General features: G+C 40.5%; 1 protein-coding gene across 6 annotated transcripts in view; it reads left to right on the top strand.

The window, feature by feature from the left end:
* Nucleotides 1-805: 805 nt before the first annotated feature.
* KIAA1549L (KIAA1549 like) overlaps nt 806-22,414 on the top strand; it is a 67,637-nt gene continuing 46,028 nt past the window's right edge. For 4 of the 6 annotated variants that reach the window (XM_031553381.1, XM_031553380.1, XM_031553382.1 and 1 more), the window contains exons 1-10: nt 806-1,259; nt 4,061-4,675; nt 6,067-6,179; nt 7,614-7,833; nt 8,475-8,608; nt 8,988-9,150; nt 11,904-11,963; nt 13,505-13,656; nt 15,040-15,211; nt 17,803-17,966. In XM_031553381.1, coding sequence (XP_031409241.1) covers nt 821-1,259; nt 4,061-4,675; nt 6,067-6,179; nt 7,614-7,833; nt 8,475-8,608; nt 8,988-9,150; nt 11,904-11,963; nt 13,505-13,656; nt 15,040-15,211; nt 17,803-17,966 — 2,232 coding nt within the window. In that variant the 5' untranslated portion in view covers nt 806-820. Of the gene's footprint in view, nt 1,532-4,060; nt 4,676-6,066; nt 6,180-7,613; nt 7,834-8,474; nt 8,609-8,987; nt 9,151-11,903; nt 11,964-13,504; nt 13,657-15,039; nt 15,212-17,802; nt 17,967-22,414 lie in introns of all 6 variants that reach the window. The other 2 variants (XM_031553383.1, XM_019615198.1) reach the window with 2 other exon arrangements.

Raw genomic sequence — 22,414 nt, 5'->3', positions numbered from 1 at the left:
CTTTGTGTCGTGCATCTGCTCACCTGCTTGAGTGGACGTAGCTTGGGGGAAGAGTAAGTGCCAGCACTGAGTTTTGATCGATTGTCTTGGTTGGAGGAGAAGGGAAGAAGAAGTACTGAGATTTTACTCCACTGAATCTTAATCTTTAAATTAGTAAGAACGTGAGATTTCCTAAGCTACAATTTTAGAAGAACTATAATCATTTTGAGAAAACAAAGACTAGGAATGTTATGGAGTCGAATGTAGAACAAACTGATGTTTGAAATGATGTGTTGTACATCTGTACATATTAAAAAAAGGAATTTAATTTCCTAATTTTGTTCTGGATCTTACCCCCCTTTCCTCGTGTTCATCTGTGTTCTATTTTCTTCCTTTTGCATCTATAATTACATGCATTATTAGAACTGGCAAGATGAGCACCTCCAGATGCATCCTACAGGAACCCAGCCAATGCTGACTCTATTCCCACATTGGATGACGTGCTAAGTCAGTGAAGCTTGATTGTCAAAATCCTTTTTCTTTCCGCTGTGCTTCTAAGCCCATCTTCTCACATAATGTTTTGACACAGGGTGGCTGATACTAAACGCAAAAAATCTCCCAGACTTCAGGAGGTTTCCTTTAGTTTGTTGAACTAAAATACTGTTAAAAGCAGTATTTTGAAATAGTGCTAGTCTAGTACTACGGAAGGCTTGTCTTAATTTTCTGTCAGATGAAACAACTCAAAGGGTTTATAGTCTGTCACTTTGAAACTTTGACTCTTTTTATCATTCTTCAGTTATTTGTTCTCTGAAAGCAAAAATCAGTGCACTTACTAAATGTAATGCGTTTTGTACTGTTCTTTCTTGCAACCAGGGAACAACAACTTAGTCCTTTTGCAGAACTGCATATCCATTTTATTCGTTATTTTACAGGTATCAGGCAACAGCTTGTCAACTTTGCTCCTTCTACAGAATCTTTTCCTAACTGGAGAACTATACTATCACCAACACGGCCTTCCAAAGAAACTAAGACTTCCTCAGTAGCTGATATTTCTATGGGACAGACTTTGGAGAATGCAAACTTGCTTCAGATGATAAAAACAACACTGACTGGCACACATACAAGAACTTTGGATCAAACAAACCTGTCTCCCACCCTTTATCAAGGCAGTGGAAGTAGTGCATCCCAAGAACCTGCTGAAGTTTCTGCTGAGTCACCCCTGAGGTTGTCATCTCAAGATGCAGATGAAACAGCTGGGGAATCAGGTTTGCCTCAACTCGGTATGTTTGCCACATTATCCACTATACCATCAGTGACACACTTCAGTACAGCTGTGCCATTTCAGCTAACACCATTAGAAACACCTTCCATTTCAAAAGAAAGCGCATCAGGACCAGACATGCTTGCTGCTGTTCCATCTCCATTATTTTCTTCATTGGCAATACAGTCACCTCATACCATTAACTTTTCTAAATCAGCTGTACTGGCCTTCAGCGTTCCTCTGTCTGCAGAGCCTGAAAGTTCCTTCAGCACAGATTCGACCAGCTCTCAGGTTAGTGAAAGCAGAAATAGTCCTTTAAGTGTGGTCAGTGATGTAAATTCCAGTATGGTGAATCAAAGAAAGGGTCCTGAGTTTTTGATGGGCACCGTGTCTTTCAGTCTCCCTCGATCAACGGTGCATTTCACAAATCTAGTGGGAAAAGAGTTTGCTTCAGGAAGGACCTCTTTTTTTTTTTTTTAACTAGAATACTCTAATACTCCTGTGTCAAAAATATGGCATGAGTTTTCTATGCCAGTAACTTACAGAAGCGTGTTATGGTTTCTGAATGTAAGTATGCATCATGTAGCTTCTACTGGAGTGAAACCCGACAGTCAGCCATTTAAGCCACTGTTGATTGGCAGAAAGAATGATATTATTCCTCTCTATCCACCAGTTAGTCAGAATAAAGCAGAGGTTCCAGCATTATTCTTCCATCTTGTGGGTACTCCACATAAAATTCCTCAGATAAATCATCATCAGTCTTCCACAGCACTAACTAATTGCACTACAGGCTCTACCACATCACCTTTCATGTCATCAGTTTCCAAGAGCTTAGCTGAGGTCTCCAGCTCAACAGAGAGCATATCTTTCCTTTTGTTGCCAAAATCATTTATTGCAGATCCGAAGCATGCTCACAATGCAGTGCTGCCAGTACCAGCATTTAGAAGCGAAACAGATTTTCTTTTTAGAAATGCAACACACTCCTCTTCAACAAGCACAATGTCTCCTTTGCTAACTGAGACAAATGAGACCTCTGCTAAGATAGCACAAGTAAACAGTCCAAGCACAGCAACAGCCAACAGGGGTATTCTGCAAATCCCTTTGACCGTTTTCTCGCCGCACTCAGTGGTGTTTCTGAACCAGGCTTTGCCAGAAGACCTCACTAATGGAGCTCATGAAGCAAATGGCATGGTGTTGCCTACTGCTTCTTCGCATACCGTCCCATATTCTGATGGCTCTCCCATGACAAGATCAACTCGACAGTTTTTGACAAGATGGGTGATAGCAAAAATAGCCATAGACTTTAACCCTAATTTTGTTCTGCCTTATGGCTCTCAGCTTTCCCAAGTTTCTCCAGGTATCCATGTCAGCAAACTCTCCAAAGAGTTAAAGCTATCAGGAACTGGTTTGGAAATGCAAATGGCTACTCCTGGTCTTGCTGCTGTTACAGGACTTACAAATCCTGAGCTTGCTGTCACGAATACATCTGCTGCTGCGGGTATCTCTGGGACTCTGCATCTTACATCTGTTGATGTAAGACAGAAGTATGGGAGCACCCACTGTTGTAAGCCCACGTGGAGTCTATGCACCACCAAGAACCTTAACTCAGTCTCATTTTACCTCGGGTCAGACTACACGTTCCGTTGATACAGAGCAGTTTGTCTCTGTTGTGCCTCCAGCACGGACTACCCTGCCATCCTTTGTTTCCATGGCAACAGTGAGAGACAGCCACGGCTCAGGTTTCTCTGGGATTTCAAGTGCAGTCTCCAAAAGCAATTTAGTTCCAGTCAACTCTCCCAAACTCACAGTTTCACCTTCTGGGTGGACCAACGCGGTGTCGTTGTCCTCAGCTGACACGAGCATTTCTCTGGTAAAAAATTCAGTAAAAGCAGCAGTAAGAGAAGTTCCTTTGAGTACTTCCACGTCAGCAACTGAGAACCATTCACTGTATTCAGTAGTTTGAGGTCTGCAAAAGAAAATGAGAACAAATAATCAGCCACTGTTTTTTTGCTCCTTCAGCAAAGTACGCACACGCACTGTCTGGTCGCAATGCTTCACGTTTACCTGGAGCAAAGCTAGACAGTTTTACAGAATTTGTTGCAGATGCGTTTGCATTGGAAACATTGCTTGTCCTGTATCCTGTATTCCTTACTACTGTAGTTCCTGCCAGCCTGCAGAAAAAGAATGGAAACGCAGCTGAAAACTTGACTGATTTCTTCACCGCTGGAGACATTGATACCAGTGCACAGTATGAAGCACTGCTCCGTTTACATGTGCCTCACGTTAATGATGCAGGTGTTTTTCACAGCTCTCTAGAATCACAAACAACTGGTGCTGGAAAGATGACTTTACTGGCAAAAACCTTTAACGCGACGCCAACGTTGGCTGTTCAGCTCCCTGACAACTTGTCCCTTTCAACCAGCTATGAAACTGGTGCTGCCTACCGCATGCTGCCAACCAAGCCTCCTGTTTCTGTAACCAAGCCTTTTAGCTCAGCTCTCTCACGTAGTTCTGTTACAAAAGAAAATATTGGTTCGGGAAATTTGGAGTTCATTGATAGCCACTTAGAGTTCTCTGGTTATTTGGTCATGGCTGATAAAAATCCAGTTATATTAAGTGTGGAGGAGTGGGACACGAGTGCTGTGAGGCAGAGTCTAGATCCCACTAGTATATCTAATAACGCCACTACGGGCGTGCCTTTGCATACCCCTTCCATCAGTGCTCTGCAGTCAGTCATCATAACTTCTGTCCATCCATTACCAACACAATTAACTTCTACTTTTTTTTCAACAACCAACTTTACCCATTCTGTCATTACAGTGTTATCTGGAGTGTCTTCTGGTGCAAAACCTACGGTAGGAACTTCAGAAGCAAAACCACTAACAAGAAAATCATCTCCAGCTTCACCAGTGCCAGCTTCTTCCTTCTTGTCGCTAGGCACTGAAATCACACCTTTGCCATCTGTGATGGCTTTAAACACTCCGGTACTGACGCTAACAAAAAATAACACTGCCACAAAATTAACCTCAGTTCTCAGTTCAGTAGGAGCTCATACAGATCTTCCTTTTGCAACAAGCAACCTGGCTGCCTCACCCGTGGACATGACAGCTATGTTTATAACTCCTAAAAGTAGCACTGTCATGGCTTCCACGCCTGCATCCACAGCACACGTACCAAGGCAGATAAAAACAACTGTCACTGACAGCCAGAAATTCCCAAGCTCAGAAATCAGCAAAACATCAACCCCATATCCACTGACAATTACAGCAGCTTTGACATCTATTACAGCGTCAGCGAAAGCAACTAGGCTTCCCCCTACTCGAGTGGAAAACACTTCTGCTCCTTCAGAAACAACAGCAGCATCAGCTTTCGCTAACATGACCGCAGCTCCTCCTCTGGATTGCCGGCTCTCCTGGAACCTTATGGTTAAAACGGGTATGTGGCGCTGTTGAATTTGCTGAAGGGCTCTCTGTTATTTGTGAGGGGCACCGGGTGGTGAATGCTAAATGTACTCGTGTCAAAGAATGTGGGGGACTGGTGATGGGCTGAGGGACTAGGCTGCTGCATTAGTGAAACGGACAGACAGGGTGCCGTTGTTAGGAGTGGCACAGACTTGTTTTGTCACTCAGATTTTGCAAAGGATGTTTTAAATGAAGCAAGGCTGGGTGCTGAAGTTCAGCAGGTCGGTGCAGTGATCTAGCAGAGCCGCCTAGGTGGAGACGCAGCCACGTTGTTGTGGTTTGGTTTCTCCCTGGTAAAGGGGTCTGCATTACTGAAGCAGATCCTATAGTAACCTCAGTTTTTTGCCCTCTTTACCTATAAAAACTGGATTAAGTTTTCACATGAATACCTAATTCTATCATTAAAGATTCACTTGAAAATAACTTCTAGTATTTGAAGTTGTACAACTCAAAATAAGAGGATTTTGAGCTCTCTGCGTGAAAGAACGTCATCTTAAAGCTCTCAGAGTGATCTTTCACAGATTGCTATTCTATAATTTTAACAACCCTAAAATAACTAGGTCTGGAGAGAACCCTTGCCCAGCCTTCCTATGATCTCCTTATGGTAGCACAGGGCAGCACCAGCAAACGTGCATATCTGGAAGATGCAACCAAAGAAGAATTGTAAACGGATTTATGAGCATATATGATCCTAGGTGATACTTAGGGACAATGAAATAACTGGTTTTAGTAGCTGCTGAATATTTATACCTCTAGCATAACGAATGGAATAATTACTTCTAAGGATAGAAGTAGCATATATACAATATGACTGGAAATATGTCAGTGTAGCTATAGAACTCTGCAAGTTATAAGAGAAAAAGAGAAAGCTATTGAAAATGTTAGTAAACCAAGTGTTCAGATGGTAAATTGCAAGCAGTAGTAGCAGTGGAGTAACTCGTTTCTTGTTTAGCTCCGGCTGTGAAGGAATGAAGTAGTCATCCTTTACTGGAGGCTCCCTGTGTAGCAGCAGCCCTGTTCTCTGGGAAGGCTGCAGCAATCCATCTGCAGGCAGTCAGACATCATCGTATCTCAATCAGAAAGGCAGCACTGCAAAGTCTTGTTGCTTAAGAAATCACAAGGGTTTGGCTGTGCTTTGGAGCAGTGGGTTGTTGTCACGAGAAGAGTGGTGACCCTGGGGGCACTGCTGAGACCCAGCTCTTCTTAGTCCCAGTCTTGGGACTAAACTCCAGTCTTGGTGCTGCTGCAAATCATAGATTGCTTCTTCTGCGATCTCCACCAACTATCCCAACACAAAAGAATTGAAAAAAGGGACGATAGCATGTTAACGCCTCAAACTAACATGAAGCTTTTGCCGTTTTGCAGTTCTGTTTCTGAACACGAGAAGGATGATGATCAGCAAATCCTTCAAGGAGAGTGTGACAAAAGGGCTTAACCAGGCGCTGAGACAAGCTTTCAACCAAAATGTCAGCACTCAGGTAAGCGTGCCTGACTTGGCTGCATGAAGAGAAATAATAAACATTTGTAACTAAGAGGCTCTTGTGTTAGTGGCTGCAACCTTACTATAAGCTTCAGGTTTGGGCGTATTTATTCCCATTTAGATGCCTTCTTTTTACTGAGTAGCACCCGGTGACGTAGTTTGTCCTATCGGCACTTATATCTTATTCCTTCTCATTTCTAATGTGATTACAAACAGATTCACAAATTTGTGTTGCCTATAGGCTTTACGCATCTGAGTGATTTGGCTGAGTCGAAGATGAATAGCAGGTATCTTTGTGAGAGGTAGATAGTAAAAGGAAGTTAGTGGGCTAGATAGTGTCAGGTATTCCAGTGTTGGTTGATGGCACTCTGTTCTCCTCTCCTGGCTGCTTTCTCACTTGTACCTAATACATCGCTATCTCCAGATGAGTTCTGACATGTGGGCAGTTGTGGGTTTCGGAGAGAGATGATTTCTTAACTGTGGTATTGCTTTTTTTGATGCAAATTCAAATCAGAGTGATTAAAAGTTCTGTTTGGCTGCAGCTCTATGTTTAAATGGTGGCTCTGAATACAGAATCTCTCTTAAAGAGGACTGTTGAGCTTTTGTTATGGAAAGCAGGCATAGATGACACCTGCTCTGGGTTCTCAAAACATGAAGACCATTCAAAAATCTTTGTCGTTTTTTTTAAAAAAAAAATGAAAAGAAATGCAACTTGCTTTTAGGTGTCTTCTGGAAAACTGCAACTAACAGAGTTTCTTCCTTTCCAGCAGTTTAGGAATGACTCTGGTTAGCAGCCAGCCAAGTGCTGCTGTTCTCAGCCTTGATCAATTGCAAAAGCACAGCTAGTAAATAAGATGTCGTTGCTGACAGTCCATTCCCATTGAAAACTGAGTGTCTGACAAGTTGAATTCCACAGGGATGAAAATCCTGAGCAAGGGGAGAGCAAATAAATGAGGGAGGCATGTTCGTCACTTTCCAGCTAAACTGCATGAAATTCTGAAGCTGAGTATTAGAGCAGGTTGCTGGTTTACCTTTTTGTAAACACGCATTTCCACTCCTGTTAGTCACCTTGTGCTGAACCTGAAGCTGTTATATGAGGTATGCTCAGCAAGGAAGGGGGAAGACGTAGTTTTGCTCAAAATGGAGAGCATATCCTTTTACCTATATGTGAATGAAGCCTTGACCTACATTGGAGACACGCGAGTTGTCATAGCAATGCAATATTCCTTGGAAGGAGAAGACATGTTGCATAGGCTGGAACTAAAGTTCCCAAGCAGTTCTGTGAATCCCATGGCAGATGTGGTGCTGGTCCTGTACAGACAAGAGCCCTGTGCGTGAGCCATCCTCAGAATGAGATGTCTCATCAAACAGTGGTTGTATTTGCAATCAAAATTTAAAATTAAAAAAAAAATTGTTTCCCTGTGTTCTTTAGGTGGAAATCCTGGAGCAGTCAAGTAACATCACAGTTGGTTACTATGTTACACGAGGGAGACTGGTTTTTATACCGGCTGCTGTAATTGAAAGACTAATTGCCTATGGCATTAGCAATGCCACAGCAGACTTAAAGCAACACATTCTGAGTCTTCAGTCCATTGTGGCCCTGGCAATGCCGTGGAAGCCACTTCCTGCGTACCACTTCCAGCTGAAGACAGGTGAGTGATGGCCTGCATAGGTTGACAGTTGTGTGTTTTGTTAGAGGTCCTGTGCAGACGGGTGATGCTTGTCCTTCCCTATGCTGTCTTGCTTCCTCCCCGGTCTCCAGTGCTACACCACAACAAGAAGCAGCAAGACGGCCTGTGCTTTGATTTCACCTACATGGTGACAGTGCCTCTGGTGCCAGCAGGACTGCTGGTAGTTTAGGAGGAGTGCTGCTTTCCCGAATCACTGCCTCAGCTCTGTAAAACAGTAACTTCAGTTATAAAGAGAATTCTTATATATCCTTATGTATTTATATATGCATACAGTAAATATATATTCCCAGCACAAACAGAATGAGAATCAATATTAGAATTTATTGTATCTTGTAAAAGCCGATGGCTTGCAAGATTTTAGAGCGTAACTTCTGTTTCAGTACGTCTCTCACTTAGTGCCCAGCTTTGAGTAAACATGCGTGCAGTGTGCTGGTCTTACCGTTTTATGCATCAGTACAATGCTTAAATGACATAAAATGATCTTCTGTGGCTCTGTTTTTACCTGCTTAATTTATATGCCGACCACGTGGTAGATGGGCATCACAGAGGCTATGCAACTAAGCATATTTGGTCTTCACAGAAACGCACTGTTCCTTTTCCAGAGCTGCAGTTTGTAAGTCAAACAGATAATATACAGTCATGCAGATTTGTTCAGACGATGGAGCAAAGGTTACAGAGAGCATTTCAAGATGCTGAAAGAAAGGTCTGGAACACCAGCAACAACCTAACAGTTGAGGTACAGCATTGCCCGCTTTGCCAGTCCTTGTTGCTAAAGTTTCTGGGTTGTTATTTGTTAGGCGTGTACTTGTATTTCAGTGGAATTTATTTCAACTTAATGTCTTTGGCAGTCAATGTGGCCGTAAGTTTATGCTTTTCTCTGAAATGAGATAGTTTTGTTTATCAGAAGATAACTTATAAATACAAGATTTATAGAAAAATAGCTGTTTTGAAATTCAAATGGAGATGAAGGATAAGGTATTTTTCCAGCTTTATATTTTTGCTGATTATTCAGGCACCCTTTCTGCCTGCTCCAGTAATTCTGTATCTGCTTTATTTTTTTTATTTTTTACTGAACTGAAACGAGACTGTACGTTATTTCTTTACCTCTTTTTCAGATTTTGAACACCTCCAAAGTCTCTCAAGCTGTCACTCTGTTTTATGTAGTCAACAATCGCAGCACAACTTTAAATGGCACAATTTCCAGCAACCTTCTTAATCAGCTGTCAGCTGAGCTGGTGGGTTTCTATCTAACCTACCCACCTCTCACCATTGCAGAGTGTAAGTACGTGCTTCTGAACACACCTGTAGGATCAACCACTACCAAGCTTTTATATTGCAAACATCTTCAGTTTGAAGCTTGCAGGTTATAGGTTATTTTGATGGTAAATATCTGTTGTTTTAAACTTAAGTTTAAGGGAACTTAGAAGTTGTGGGTTCTTTTTTTTTGGAAGGGGGGAATCGGTATCTACCTCAGTTGTATATAGAAGGAAAAAAAAAGGCCTATGCTGAGTTCCGGGCAAAGTTAAATAGTGTATAAAATAAAAACCTCCTCAGTTTGCAGTTTCAGGGTAACACAGTCCAACACACAGAGTTTATCTTCAGCGTAGTCCTTTGCTATGTGGAAGACTGAGCCTTCAGTGCTTGGTCTGAGTGCATGACTCAGTAGCATGCCACCACATTTGTTTAGTGGGTGAGCTCTTTTCTTAAAGAAAAGGTAGGTGTCTGAGCTTCTTATCAGTTAGTGATGTTGTGTCAATAATTCACTTGCATTTCCCCAGTATGAAGAGTCAGAGGCACAAAAAGTTAAATCAAGTTGTATCATACAGCCTGCACGGTATATATGATCTCTGACTTTGCTAATTTCTCTAGAAAGAATAAAGAGATGGAACATGGCATAACATGGATTTCTGTTTAACCTGTTGTGTAGATACAGACTGTGTAATTAAGCTTGCTGTAGTGACAGGTTATCCACGTACTGAAATATATCAGTGCTCACTGGAAGTGAGAGTAAATAAACCTAATAGGTACATTTGTGCATGGCAGTGGTGCCTGGTTAAGTAAGGGCATGTTTCAGCTGATCTCAGCTTTAGGTTAAGTGTCTTCATGCGATACTTACTAAATTTGATCTGCTGTGCTCAGATATCCCTAAAGTTGTGGTTAAGCTTCTGGTAGCTATCGAAGTCACTGATAATGCTGGAACATTGCCAGAGTAGTTAGTAATTTTTCATTTTGCAAGCACTAGCCAAATATGTATTTAGCATAAGAATACTCAACTGAATAGATTTGTAGCTTCAAATAAAATTAATGAGGTCCTTGTTTATTTTATGATTCTGGGAAGAACTAGAACCAGACTACTGGAAAATGAGCACTGGGGAAAGGTGCAAGTTACCTTTTTGGCAAGTGTATCTTCTTTACGAAGAGCCCAACCGTTATCATCTCATGCAGCTCTTCATCAGGTACTTGCCCAACAAACAAGTATGTGGTGTATGTGATCCCTCTACAGAGCAAAGAGGGTAGAAATTACAGCTAACCCTGGTGGTCATGCAAACGTTTGAAAGAGGAGCGTACGTTAATCTTAAGACATTACTTATCCATGTCAGGTATTTGCAACCAGACGGCTAGGTGAAAATGCCCAGTAATGAGTTTTGCTGCAGCAACAGATGTAGTTTCAATTTAAATCAGACTTTACACTACTTGGTGCTTTTTGCAAAAGGCAGTGCAGGCATATGCTTGATAGTCAGCATCTGTAGAAGACGTTTGTCATGTCTCTGCCAGTCCTCGGATGTGATGAACTCACCCAACAGAGTCTTAAGCAAGTGCTCCTTTAACAAGTAATGGCTTATATTTCATTCTGGAGTTCTTGGTTTTATTCCTAGCACATGCGTGTTCTTAATGTGTGTGTGGAATTTATGGCTTCAGACTGATGGCACGCGTTGTGAAAATGTTTGTGTTGACAAGCGTTGGATGCTTATTCAAGTGGCGGTGCAGTGGTTTCAGTTTATCAGACAAATATTGATGCCACGTTCAGAGCACGCCGCTTCCCCTGGACTCTGCTGCTCCTCACAGTCTGCCATAGAAATGGGCAGCTCAGGACCTACAGTGAAGCTTCTTCTCAGAAGCAGTTACTGTGCATGATCAGATATTGTGCAGTGTTTACTATTTCAAACCACCGTGGAGTTGAAAAATCAAGCTAACTTATTAGCAGTGTATCAACGTGGGAAGTGGAGATATTTTCTGAAATAAGTTCCAAATAATAATGCTTTCCACCTTGCATGAATCTATTGAGAAAAAGCTGATGTGCATAAAGAATTAGCAGTGTGTTGAGCTTCACAGCCAAGCACGCTTTTGAGATGCAAAACGTAACAAAAGCATCAAAATAGCAGACATCAGTTTCTCACAGCTGTAAGCACACCTGGTTGTAGTACCTTAAATGCTGCAGTGTGTGTTGTGATTTCAGTGTGCCTGTACCCCACTCTAAGCCATTGTCACAGTTCAGTTAATCGTGTTTGTAGTTCATGTGGAACTCTATTCTGGTTAACGGAAGCTGACACTCATGTATTTTAATTAATAATATTTTTCATTTAAATTGTCAATTGATTTAAGTAAGGATTGAATCACAGAATGACCCTGGAAAGTTCTCTTACATTCCTGGAGGATTACTCAGGTAGAGAAAGCAGCAGAGACGTACATAACATAGAGATATGCTTATCATATATCATCTTTAGTCATAGGTAATCTTTGGCTTTACCCACAGTGCACTAGCAAATATTCTGGCAGCAGCAGATTTGTTCTGTGTTGTGCAGCAGCATCTATGCAGTTCACATTTCATGTTCTTTTTTCAGACAGAAGAGAAACTGTAATCCTGAAATTTGTCTCTAGATCTTCCTTGTTTGAGCAGTCATGTAACTATCTTTTGGAAAAGCTATGGAAAAGATCAGTCTTATTTATTGATGTCTGGCTGTGTTGTTCAGGGACATAAAATGTGTGTGATGTTGGAATACTGTGAAATGATTTTGACTTTTGTTTTAAAGCTTTGGAATACCCGAACCTGGATGTCTCAGAGTCAACTAGAGACTACTGGGTGATCACAGGTACTTTTAAACCTCCTTTTGTCTTCCACGCGTTCGGGAGAACAACTTTTAGTACTCAGTTGTTGTGATACATCTACAGAATTTTTATGTACAGTGGTTTTTGTATAAAAATAAGTGGCTGCCCACTGAACACTTACATTGCGTTCTACTGGACAAATGTATCCTAAGTTACTCTTGGACACAACTGTGATTTGTCATCTTGGGCAGAGAACTTCCTCGTGTCCAACATTTGCCTTGGAATTTATACCATTTTGGGTTTAAGTGTTTATAAGAGCAGCTATTTTCAGAATTAAATGACGTTGGTTGTGGTTTGTTCGTTTTTTTTTTTCCTATGACTTGGATTTAAATCTGAAATCAAAAGAGACTTGCAGTTGTAATCCAGGAAGAAAAAGGAGGTGATCTGTTAAGCCAAGGGAAGCGTGTTAGAATCTGCTGACTGAGTCTGGGAACTTAAACATTTTTTTTTTACATGAAATTTTGAGTGCATAACATTATAATTATAGAAAAAAAGATCGTTTCACTGGTATCAAGTTCTGCTTCAGACATGTTTTGACTTAAGAAGTGCTGAGTGAGCAAGAGAGAGAGACCTTTTTCCCCAGATATCTTTGAGTCAGTAGATCCAGAAGCTGCCTTATCGGTGTGCCTGTAGCTGGAATTGTTTAATACTCGGGGGAGTGAAGGAAACGGTGCCTGACCTGAGATGCCTTAAATTCTGTAATCTCCTTCCAGTATCCAGTGTGACTTGGTGCCTGTTACCTCTACTCATAACTTTAAAGTTAAAAATAAATTTATGCAGAGATCATCATCTTCTGGAGTGCAGCTCCTCCACTGATGCTCCATTTTTTGCCTCTGTGCACTTACTGTGGTGGAATACTGTTGGTACTACAATGGAATTAATATTTTCCAAAAAAAGAAGCTCCTCATGATGATCTCAGATGAATTTTGAAATAACGGTGAAAAATCATACATATTTATGAACTTATTTAAACTCTATGTAAGTTTAGTGTGTATTTCATTTTATTTTACATTCATTAGCATTTAGGAAATGTCTATTCAAAGATATATGCTCCCAAATATAAATATTTCTAAACAATCGTGTAGAGCTCCGACTTCAGATTTCAGAACTGCTGGGTGAAAAAAGCCTTGCTGTTTGCCTAACAGGAGCATCTGGCTGCTCCTTTGATAAGCATAAAGCCAGACAGCTCCCAAACTGGTTTTCACTGACCTTTACGTGGCAGATTATGGATTAGGTGCTTTTCTGAGCCATTTTGGTAAACGAATGGCTTATGACTTTTTTTTGTAAGATGTAATTCTCTGAAGCATCATTGGCATTATCTAAGAACAGTGCAGCGAGAGAGACAGAAGCACATCATACCTCAGCAGAGAATCCCCGAGAGGACAGAACTCTTGTGAGCAGTGTCCAGTTATTTTTCTTCTCGGCGAGTTGGTACATCCCTGTCAAACAGCTTTGCAAACCACGTGTTACTTAACGTATCTGTGTAAGATGTGCTGACGTGTGATTTTTTTCCCCATTCCCACAGTTATACAAGGGGTTGATATTGCATTACTGGGACTGAACAATCAGAGCTTTGCGAGATTAATGGAGCAGCGCTTGGCCCCGCTGTTCATGATGTCCCATCAACAAGGAAGACGCTTTAAACGTGCCACCACTGTGGGCAGCTACACTGTGCAGGTGATCAGCCCTACATCAGTTGCACCTAAACGTGCTTCATGAAGAGCTTTGTCTGGATGCATGCTGTCTGAATGTGTGGGGAAAGCTCCTGCCTGTTTTCATGAGCACCATGCAATACGCGTGGCGTTGATAGTGGGTTCCCTTTGCTGAAGTCAGCCATGTTTTCATGCCTCTCATTTTCTAAAAATTAGCTAATTGGTGCTAGTATATGTTTTGTCTTTGGCTGCTGTGAAGATTGATACAATACACATATTTTAGCATAAAGTCTCCTATTCAACATAATGAGTAGTTCTGTTTTTTGTTCTCAAATGTGGAAAAAAGGTGTTTCTTAGCTCTTCTATCATTGGGATAACTCAGGGCAGAACTTTGCCTTTTTGTTGGAAAAAATATGAGGCAGTTATTCTACAAGGTTAGTCATCAAATCATATGTCCTCAGATCACATTAGGAAGTAGACACCTGAGCCCTGAGTCATTTATTAATCATCTTTCGACTATATGGCAATATTTACCATTCTTTTATTTGAAGTATTTTTATTTCGTTTTTTTCACTAATTTGGCCAAATAACGCTAGTTGTGGGGGATTCAAAGGGAAACTCTTTTCTGAAATCCAAGGCAAGTTTTTGCTTTTTCCTTCTAGCCATGTGTTATTTTTCAAGAGTTGCTTGTTGAGAGACATAAAAACAAACGACTACTTTTTTTTTTCCCACCGTTCGGTGTATTTTTTCACTGAAAGAATTTGAAAAAGGAGTGTGTTTTTTTTACATAGTGAACATGTCAACTTCTGCAACATTTTCCATGAAAATATGACATATAATAGTTTATTATATAATAGAGAAGCATCACAAAATTCCTTTCTGCTCTCGTCATTTGAGGTGTTTAGCACTTGCTCTACTCTCATGAAATGAAAAGGTTCAATTTCAAAATTCTGCTGGTGTTTTCCTGAATAATAATGAGAAAGCACAGTTGTTATTGTTAGCCCAGGATCAAAAATAGTGAATGTGGCAGTAAAATGTGAGGGGTATTTTCAGCTGCAATGTGTTAGTGAAGTGTGGTTTTCAACATTAGGACAGATTTTAAGAATTCCCTCTTTACGGAGGACTGCAATGTCCAAGCATTTGAACCTTTCCTTTTTACTGATGCCTTTGCTTTGCGATAGGGTTATGCTTAAGGATTTTCATGAAGGCAGTTAGTGCTCACTAATCCTACTAGATGGTAGCATGGAGGGGAAACCCTGCTCCTCCTGTAATATTTGCCTTCAGCTTATGCGTATACCAGATCTGACAATCTGCGTGCACTGCCTTCAGTTAACTTCATGCTGGCTTTGCAGTGATACGTTACAAGTAGGGTTTATTTCTTTCTCTCACTTTGTTGTTTTTCTGAAAGATGGTAAAAATCCAACGAATTCCGGGACCCAAGGAGCCAGCTGAACTGACATACTATACTTTGTACAATGGGAAACCTTTGCTGGGCACCGCAGCTGCCAAAATTTTGAGTACTGTTGACTCCCAGCGGATGGCCCTGACACTGGGTTATGTGATTCAAGTTCAAGCTGATCGTAAGAGTCATTTTCAAGTTTCTCTCTGTTAATCTCTCTTTTTTTTTTTTTTCTTTTTAATGACAACTTACTGTATGAATAGATGCCTTAAACTAATTGAATCTCTTCAATTACCTGAGGTGTTGGTCCAGGTGGCATTGAACTTACAGAGTGTGTCTCCATACCTGATCTCCTAACTGGCTAAACAGCAGATAAAATGGGACTTTCTGGGGCCATTACTTCAGCCATCTCTCTGCCTGAAGAAGCAGTGGTACTGAAATAATTACACGTAATGGAGATAGGAAAAGAGGGAGCCACTATAACAAGTAATTGATGTATCATCCATAAAGATATGATTGAGTTAGAAGGCTGAAGTATGCTGTCATTTCCAGGGAATGAACTATATACTGTACCTGACCCTTGATTTGATCATCCTCTGTTATTGACTTTTATGAGACTAAAATTGCACATTTCCATTCCTGTCTCCATAAAGCCTAGTATTTAAAAATCTAAACTATTTTGTTTGCAGTGAGAATGTCTAGCAGCTTTGTTTTTGCTATAGCAGCTGTAGGGAACGTATAGCAGCTTTATGACTCTGTGGAGTTTTGTTACTTGTATGGATACTTTGGTAATGATGTAGCAGCTGCCACAGATGATCTAACTTCGTACTTCTGTGATTTGATAAGGCAGCCTCATTCATATATGGATTTTCATAAAAGTGAAATGTGCATACAGTATTGTAAAGAAAACGTACAGAAGTGGAAATGATGACCTTGGGTAACTGAGATTACAAAACCAGAGTGCATAAAATGTAGGAGGTAGAACTGTCTTTATACTTGATTAAGGAATCGGTTTGTCTCATTTTAGACACAGAGCTCACAGTCAGCCTTTGTGTTCCAAGGAAAATACTTTATCTGCATTTTGTTTCTACTCATAATTTGTGTTAAAGCAGTTTGAAAAGGTCTGTACCAAAATGCAGTAAGAAAAGTTAACTACCCCAAGGAGCTCATAGTCTGGCTGGACAGATGAATAATAACAAAAAAAAAAGTTCCTGTTTCATAGGTGAGGGACTGAGTTACAGCAAAATGAAAGCTTGCTCCAAAATCCTCTTGAATTTGCATAAGCAACAGATTGACTTATTGATGGTAACGTTGAAGACAATAACTGAATTCAGGATTTAAAACCAGGACTCTGAAATGTTAGTCCTATTTGTCACAATGTCATGGTTTCTTCTGCATCCTCCACAAATCATAATTGTACTTCAGTAGTTCTCTGCCCACAGAACAGCTCTGCTAAACATTATTTTCTGATAAAATTCAGATTTTCCTTCCTTCCCCACAGCCCTTTCATTCCCAAAATACGTGTTCAGACTCATTAATTTAGAATTATACAAGCTCATTGAGAAGTGAACCTTGAAAGGTTACTTACTCCTGGGGTTCAGCCTGGCTTTTTGCAGTCTGTAGGCGTACTGTTACTAGTGGGTACATAATGGTGCTATTCCTGCTCAGCCTAGCAAACTGCATTGGCTCTGCAAGAAGGTGCAGAAATGCAAGGAAAAAGGGGCTCAGCCTTTAAACACGCTTTCAGCTGGCTTTCATAACTGCTGCAGAGCCAGAGCATTATGGTGTGCACTCAGTCTGATCCTGAAATACGCTGTGTGCCTCTGACAGCTAATAAGCTCAATGACATTTGAAAGCATTAGACCCCAAGGAAATAGAAAAGGCTATTTTACATCGATATGTTCACAATTGCCTATCCATGCCAGCCAACAGTGGCACAGGAAAATAAATAGAGAAAGCACGTGGAAGTCCACAAAATATTTCACTGGAGGAAAATGCAGAATCATAAGGAGATTATCTGGTGTTTTTCAAGGAAGAAAAGTAATGGTAACGGGTTTATGTAGCAGGAGGTTCTCTTATGTGAGTCCGAGTTGAGCATGCATACTAAAAGACTTTATTCTGGGGAAATGGAATCTAAAAGCATTTAAGTACCTCTCCATTTCTGAAATGTATCCTCTTCCTCGTGTCATTATTAATATATCTGCAAATAGCTTTTTCTGTCCTTAGCAATTTTCCTTCAGAAATGATGGATTAATTGTGATCTTAACTATGACAAAATATTCCTAGAGCACAAGAGAAGCATTTTGTTATTGTCCCGCTGGTGTCAGTAATGACTTTCAGCGTGTTAAGCTTCGTTGTCTTGGAAAAAGCTGAGCCGATTTACTGTTGTAGAGCCATTAAGGCATGAACTCTGTGCATATGCTTTCAGCACATACAATCTTTTATAAGTTGGTTGTGTTTTGAAAAGTAGAGGATGTATTATTTAAATCTACTTCTTTAAAAAAAAAATACGTAAATGATTATTTGAATGATATCTAACATCATCTAGCATGGCTTGGGAGCTAATGGCAGCTTTTGCTGCCATGTATGTGAGTTGAACAGTGTTGCTGATTCTTTTATTTTTACTTAAGAAATATAAAGGTGTAAATAGGTACTAACAATCTTTTTTATGCTAATTGTTATATTGAGGCAGTTGAAAGCGCTTTAGGAAGCAATTTGCATCTTTTATTGATGCAGTGAAACTTACCAATGTTGGTTTGCAATTTTCTGTAGCTGTGGTGAAGAACCCACCCAACAACCTGTGGATCATTGCAGCGGTGCTGGCTCCCATTGCTGTGGTTACAGTTATCATCATTATCATTACAGCAGTTCTGTGCAGAAAAAACAAGAGCGACTTCAAACCGGATACCATGATGAACCTGCCTCAAAGAACTAAAGTGAGTGACTGATCTGCAAATCCAAGATGTCTCTTTGCTTTCTGGAGTTTTTACTCTGATTCTCTGCTAGGTGTACTTGATGGATCCTTTGGTTTATTGAAGCTACAGACAGCAGGATTATTGTGATTTCTGCCTTGCTGTACGATTGTAGATTGGGGTGAGAGCTGAAGGAAGGTGTGATGTGTATGACAGGTCCTTTCTCCTCATCTTAGCACAACTGCAGAATGGGTACAGCTGGTGTCAGCTGTATCAGAAGTGATACTTAAAATACATTGTCATTTGATTCCCAATATGCCTATCTATTTACCTGTTAGAACCTAAGTAGCATTAAGACTAGATCTGGAAAACTGAAACAAGTGATATTCAAACACGCACAAAAAATGAATATCACTGCAATGTCGCGTAAAGTCCCACTGAAATGTGTAAAATACAGACCATGATTGATTAGGGGCTACTGTGAATATTATGCACAACTTAATTCCTATGTGTAATCTCAGGTCCCAGCTGGAGTACAAAGGGAGACTAATTTGTACATAGTTTTGAACTGTCATCATTATGGGATACGTTACAGCTGAGTGAAGTTACTATTTAGGAAGAAGATTGCTGGTTGGAACTGCAACAGAAAAAGAACTTAGTTTAATATTCCACAGTTACCATGCCAAAAAGAAAAAGAGTTTGCAATTTTGACTTCTCCAAGAAAACAGGTTTAATAAGGCTACGATATAGGTGATAAGGTGGAAACCTATTCCTTGGTCTGTGTTTACACCAGCAGTCAGTGTGGTCAAAAAGGAGTCAGCTCTGTAGAACAAAACAATTGGTGCTGAGCTGCCGGCATCCACCCAACACACATTTCAAATGATTTTCTTGCACATTTGCTCACATTTGTAACTTCAGTGCAACGCCTGCTTCTAGAGTGCATTTCTTATTTTTCTTTCATCTGAAAGAAGGTTTGTGAGCCTTGAGATTGTGGTATGATGTGAATCAAAGTGTGGTCAGTGAAGGTAACTTGGAGATTTACTTCAAAGGTGCACTCCTGATCCAAACTGCAGTGCTAGTGTAGAAGCTTCCTCAGTTTGTTACTCAATGAAATAAATATAATTTAGTTCGCTAAATAGAAAGCTAATTTGAAAAAATGAAAGCTAAATAGATGTGTGCTTAGTTTCACAAAGACCGTACCATCGTAAAGGTTCAGCCAGGCCTAGTTTGGGGTATACGTTGCTGTATTGACCATAAAGTACAAATCCAGCAATAGGATGGAAATGGACTGCTTTTGTCTTTCCTGATTACCGCATCTTCACTTACAATAGGACTAGGGAATGTATTTTAGAACGATAATGTTAAAAGATAATTTTGAAAGAACGGTTTGATTTTTATTGTTAATTCCAGCGTTGGTGACCTCAGAAATAACAATAATCGCCTAAACTGTAACTGCTGAATTCACTGCAGTTTGGCAGTACAAGTAGCTGATGATGTCATGTCTACATCACATTTTAAATGAATATGTAGGAAGAAATTCTTTACTGTGAGGGTGGTGAGACACTGGAACAGGTTGCCCAGAGAGGTTGTGGATGCTCCCTGCCTGGAAGCACTCAAGACCAGGTTGGATGGGGCTGTGAGCAACCTGGTTTAGAGGGAGGTGTCCTTGCCTACAGCAGAAGTTGGGAACTACATGATATTAAAGGTTCCTTCCAACCCAAACCGTTCTATGATTCTGTGTGATATTTCATTGCTTAGAAAAGGGCCTGAGGCTGCTTGATTAATGCTGCATCTCATCTGCACGTGGGGTCGCAGCAGAGTGATTTTAAATTTAAGGAACAGCTTTAATATTTCGTTTGTGCAAGCCTGAGATTTGCTTCTTTATCGTTGGGATGTTTCTGGTACCTTTTGAATGTGAGGAGAAAGTCATGGGATGCTTACAGCCTTGGGCTTCAGCTGCTGTTTCTGAGCGGTGCTCCCTTGTACCAAGGAAGCTGGCAGAGCAGCCTGTTCATCACTGCAGTCCTGCTGCTGCTGCAAGCAGAGTGATGCTGCAGCTTTTCTCTGAGCAGAGCTGCCTGCCACAGCCCGTGGGGACTCGCTCGTCCCATGGCAGCGGGTAGGATGCCTGAGCACAGCACGGAGGAGAAATGAAACGCCCAGCTTAAATATCCTTCTGCAGAGTGGGGTACGATGTAACAGCAGGATTGCTGCCTCTGCCTGGTAATTTAGAAATGACTTTGTTGTTCTCACAGACTGCCAACTGAATAAGTAGGGTTTTAAAAACGACCTTTCTTGTACCGTATATTTTATAGTGCCTTATGAACTGTGTTGTTTTGTTGCCATTCTGAATTGGCTGAGGAGCCGGTGACATCAGGACTAAGTTGCAGGGAAGTAGCAATGTTACTTTTTTCTTACCCAGTTTATCATTTTCCCAGTTGTAAAACTAATTAAAAAAAAGAAAAAAGTAGAAAAACTAAAATAGGTGAAATTCTAAATGGAATTTATCTTAACGTTCTTGAAACGCTGCTTTTGTTTTGAGATGCTTGATTTTACTTTGAGGTTTTGGGCAGATGTGAGCTTTTACCTCTCTTGCTTCTGAATTCACAGCATGCTTTTTCTAAAGGCTGTAATGTGAAATTGTTCCTTTCTTTTAGTGCATGACAGTATAAGCTTGAATGTAAACAGAGATAAGATCTGCAGTCTAAGACCCACTAGCAAAAACAAATAGCGTAGGCCGTGAGAAAACAGCCACTATCAATTTGGTAAAGGGCATGGAAAAAAGAAACCTGAGACACTGCCTGTGTTTGTGGGTATATATGCAGAAGAAGGGAATAAACACCCTTTCTTCTCTTTGTTCCTTCTTTGTTCTATATTTAAATATCAGTGTCTTTCATAATCACTACAAGGAAAAATGTCCCAGTAACACTTCTCTATGTTCGTTCTGCCCTTTCCCAGGCAATGTAATTTAATCATCTAATCATGTCTTGCTTCAAAATCAATATTCAAATTGCCCTCCGTCAGTGTCTCTGAGTTCTGTGGCCATATTGGACACCTATCCTTGCTGTGCCTTAGCACTGCCTGATCGTGATTCAGTCTTGCCAGTTGCCTTCAGGGGTGGTAAAGCCATCTGTTCCTGTGGACTTTCTCAGAGCAGGGTTCCAAAATCAAATTTTATTTAACGCAATATGTCCGCTGATGAGGATGGCTTTTTCAGCTCTTCCTTAATGCAGTTTGTTACCAGACATGGTGGTGAGTAGAATTTAGATTAAATCATCTTTACTTCGTTCCTTTGGCACATACAAGCTGGGACTCTCTAGAGTCCTGTGAAAACTCTCATGTTCTATCTCTTCTGTTGTATTTTATTGATTTAAAGTAAGAAATGAATTAAAAGTTGTATCTTCTATTCTTTGATCAGTGTGGGGAAATGCCTGATTTAATCATACTTTTTCTTTTCTCGCCTATTTTTGCGGAATAACTGGGATAGTTTTAACTAATGCTTAATATAGATTATAAGGCTGAAAAGCATTTTATCGATTGAAAGTATTACTGTCTGGGATGGTGTGCAGTAGTTCACCCTAATTGTCTTTGCACAGCTCCTACTTCCTTTTCTCATTCTTTTCCTCTCTTGGTTGCTAGTGGCTGCTTTTATGGTCCCTTGCCTTCAGAAGAGGGCAAGCAGAAGGCTGTCAGGGGTGGTAGCATCATGATTTGCCATGGGGTAGTAATGGTGAATTGGCTTTCCTCTGATACACTGCAAGGTCTGTCGTGCCAGTGCGTGGAGACGTCTGCTCCCCAGACCAGAGTTAGCCCAATTAGTATTTCCTTCATACACTGGAGCTGTTTATCTGATGAATTCTGAAGTATTTGAGCACATTAGAAATCATCAGCCTTGGTTTAAGCAAGAGACACAATCCCACAGACAATTTGTTTTTTTTTTTTAAGAACACAGCTTTTCATTCTCAGACTGAAATTGCCTATGAAATTTATCTGTATTTTTAGAGATAGCCCAGATTCAGGAAGGGACAGAACAAGAGAAATGGTTTTTTATAGCTCATTCTTTTCCTCTGCACAAATCAGCAGATTTTTTTATCAGTCTGATTTTATTCTAGAGTGAAAACACTCAGTGGAAGCCGCACAGGATCCCGAGAGGAACCACTTGGTTTTAAATAACTAATTTTGATGTGTTCCTTAAAGTAAGCTTGAGGGTTAAAATCAGCCTTACCGATCTTCGGAATTCTTTTTTGATGTTTTTTTTAGCATTCTACAAGTAGTCTTTGTACTTCAGGAAGAATGCACATTTCTGGGACAAATTAACTCAGTTAAATGCAGCAAGAACAATTTTATATGTTACCTATTTTTCCCAGAGCTGGCCAGAAACGTCCGAGTGGTTCTTCTCTTCCCGATAGGGAATGCATTTTTGAAAGTTAAGTTTTGGTTGAATTATTAAATTTCTCCGTTGGGAAAATCCA

The sequence above is a fragment of the Meleagris gallopavo genome, chromosome 5 (genome assembly GCF_000146605.3).
Source record: "Meleagris gallopavo isolate NT-WF06-2002-E0010 breed Aviagen turkey brand Nicholas breeding stock chromosome 5, Turkey_5.1, whole genome shotgun sequence".
NCBI lineage: Eukaryota > Metazoa > Chordata > Aves > Galliformes > Phasianidae > Meleagris > Meleagris gallopavo.
The sequence above is the reverse complement of the archived record's forward strand: the minus strand, read 5'-3'. Positions and strand labels throughout refer to the sequence as shown.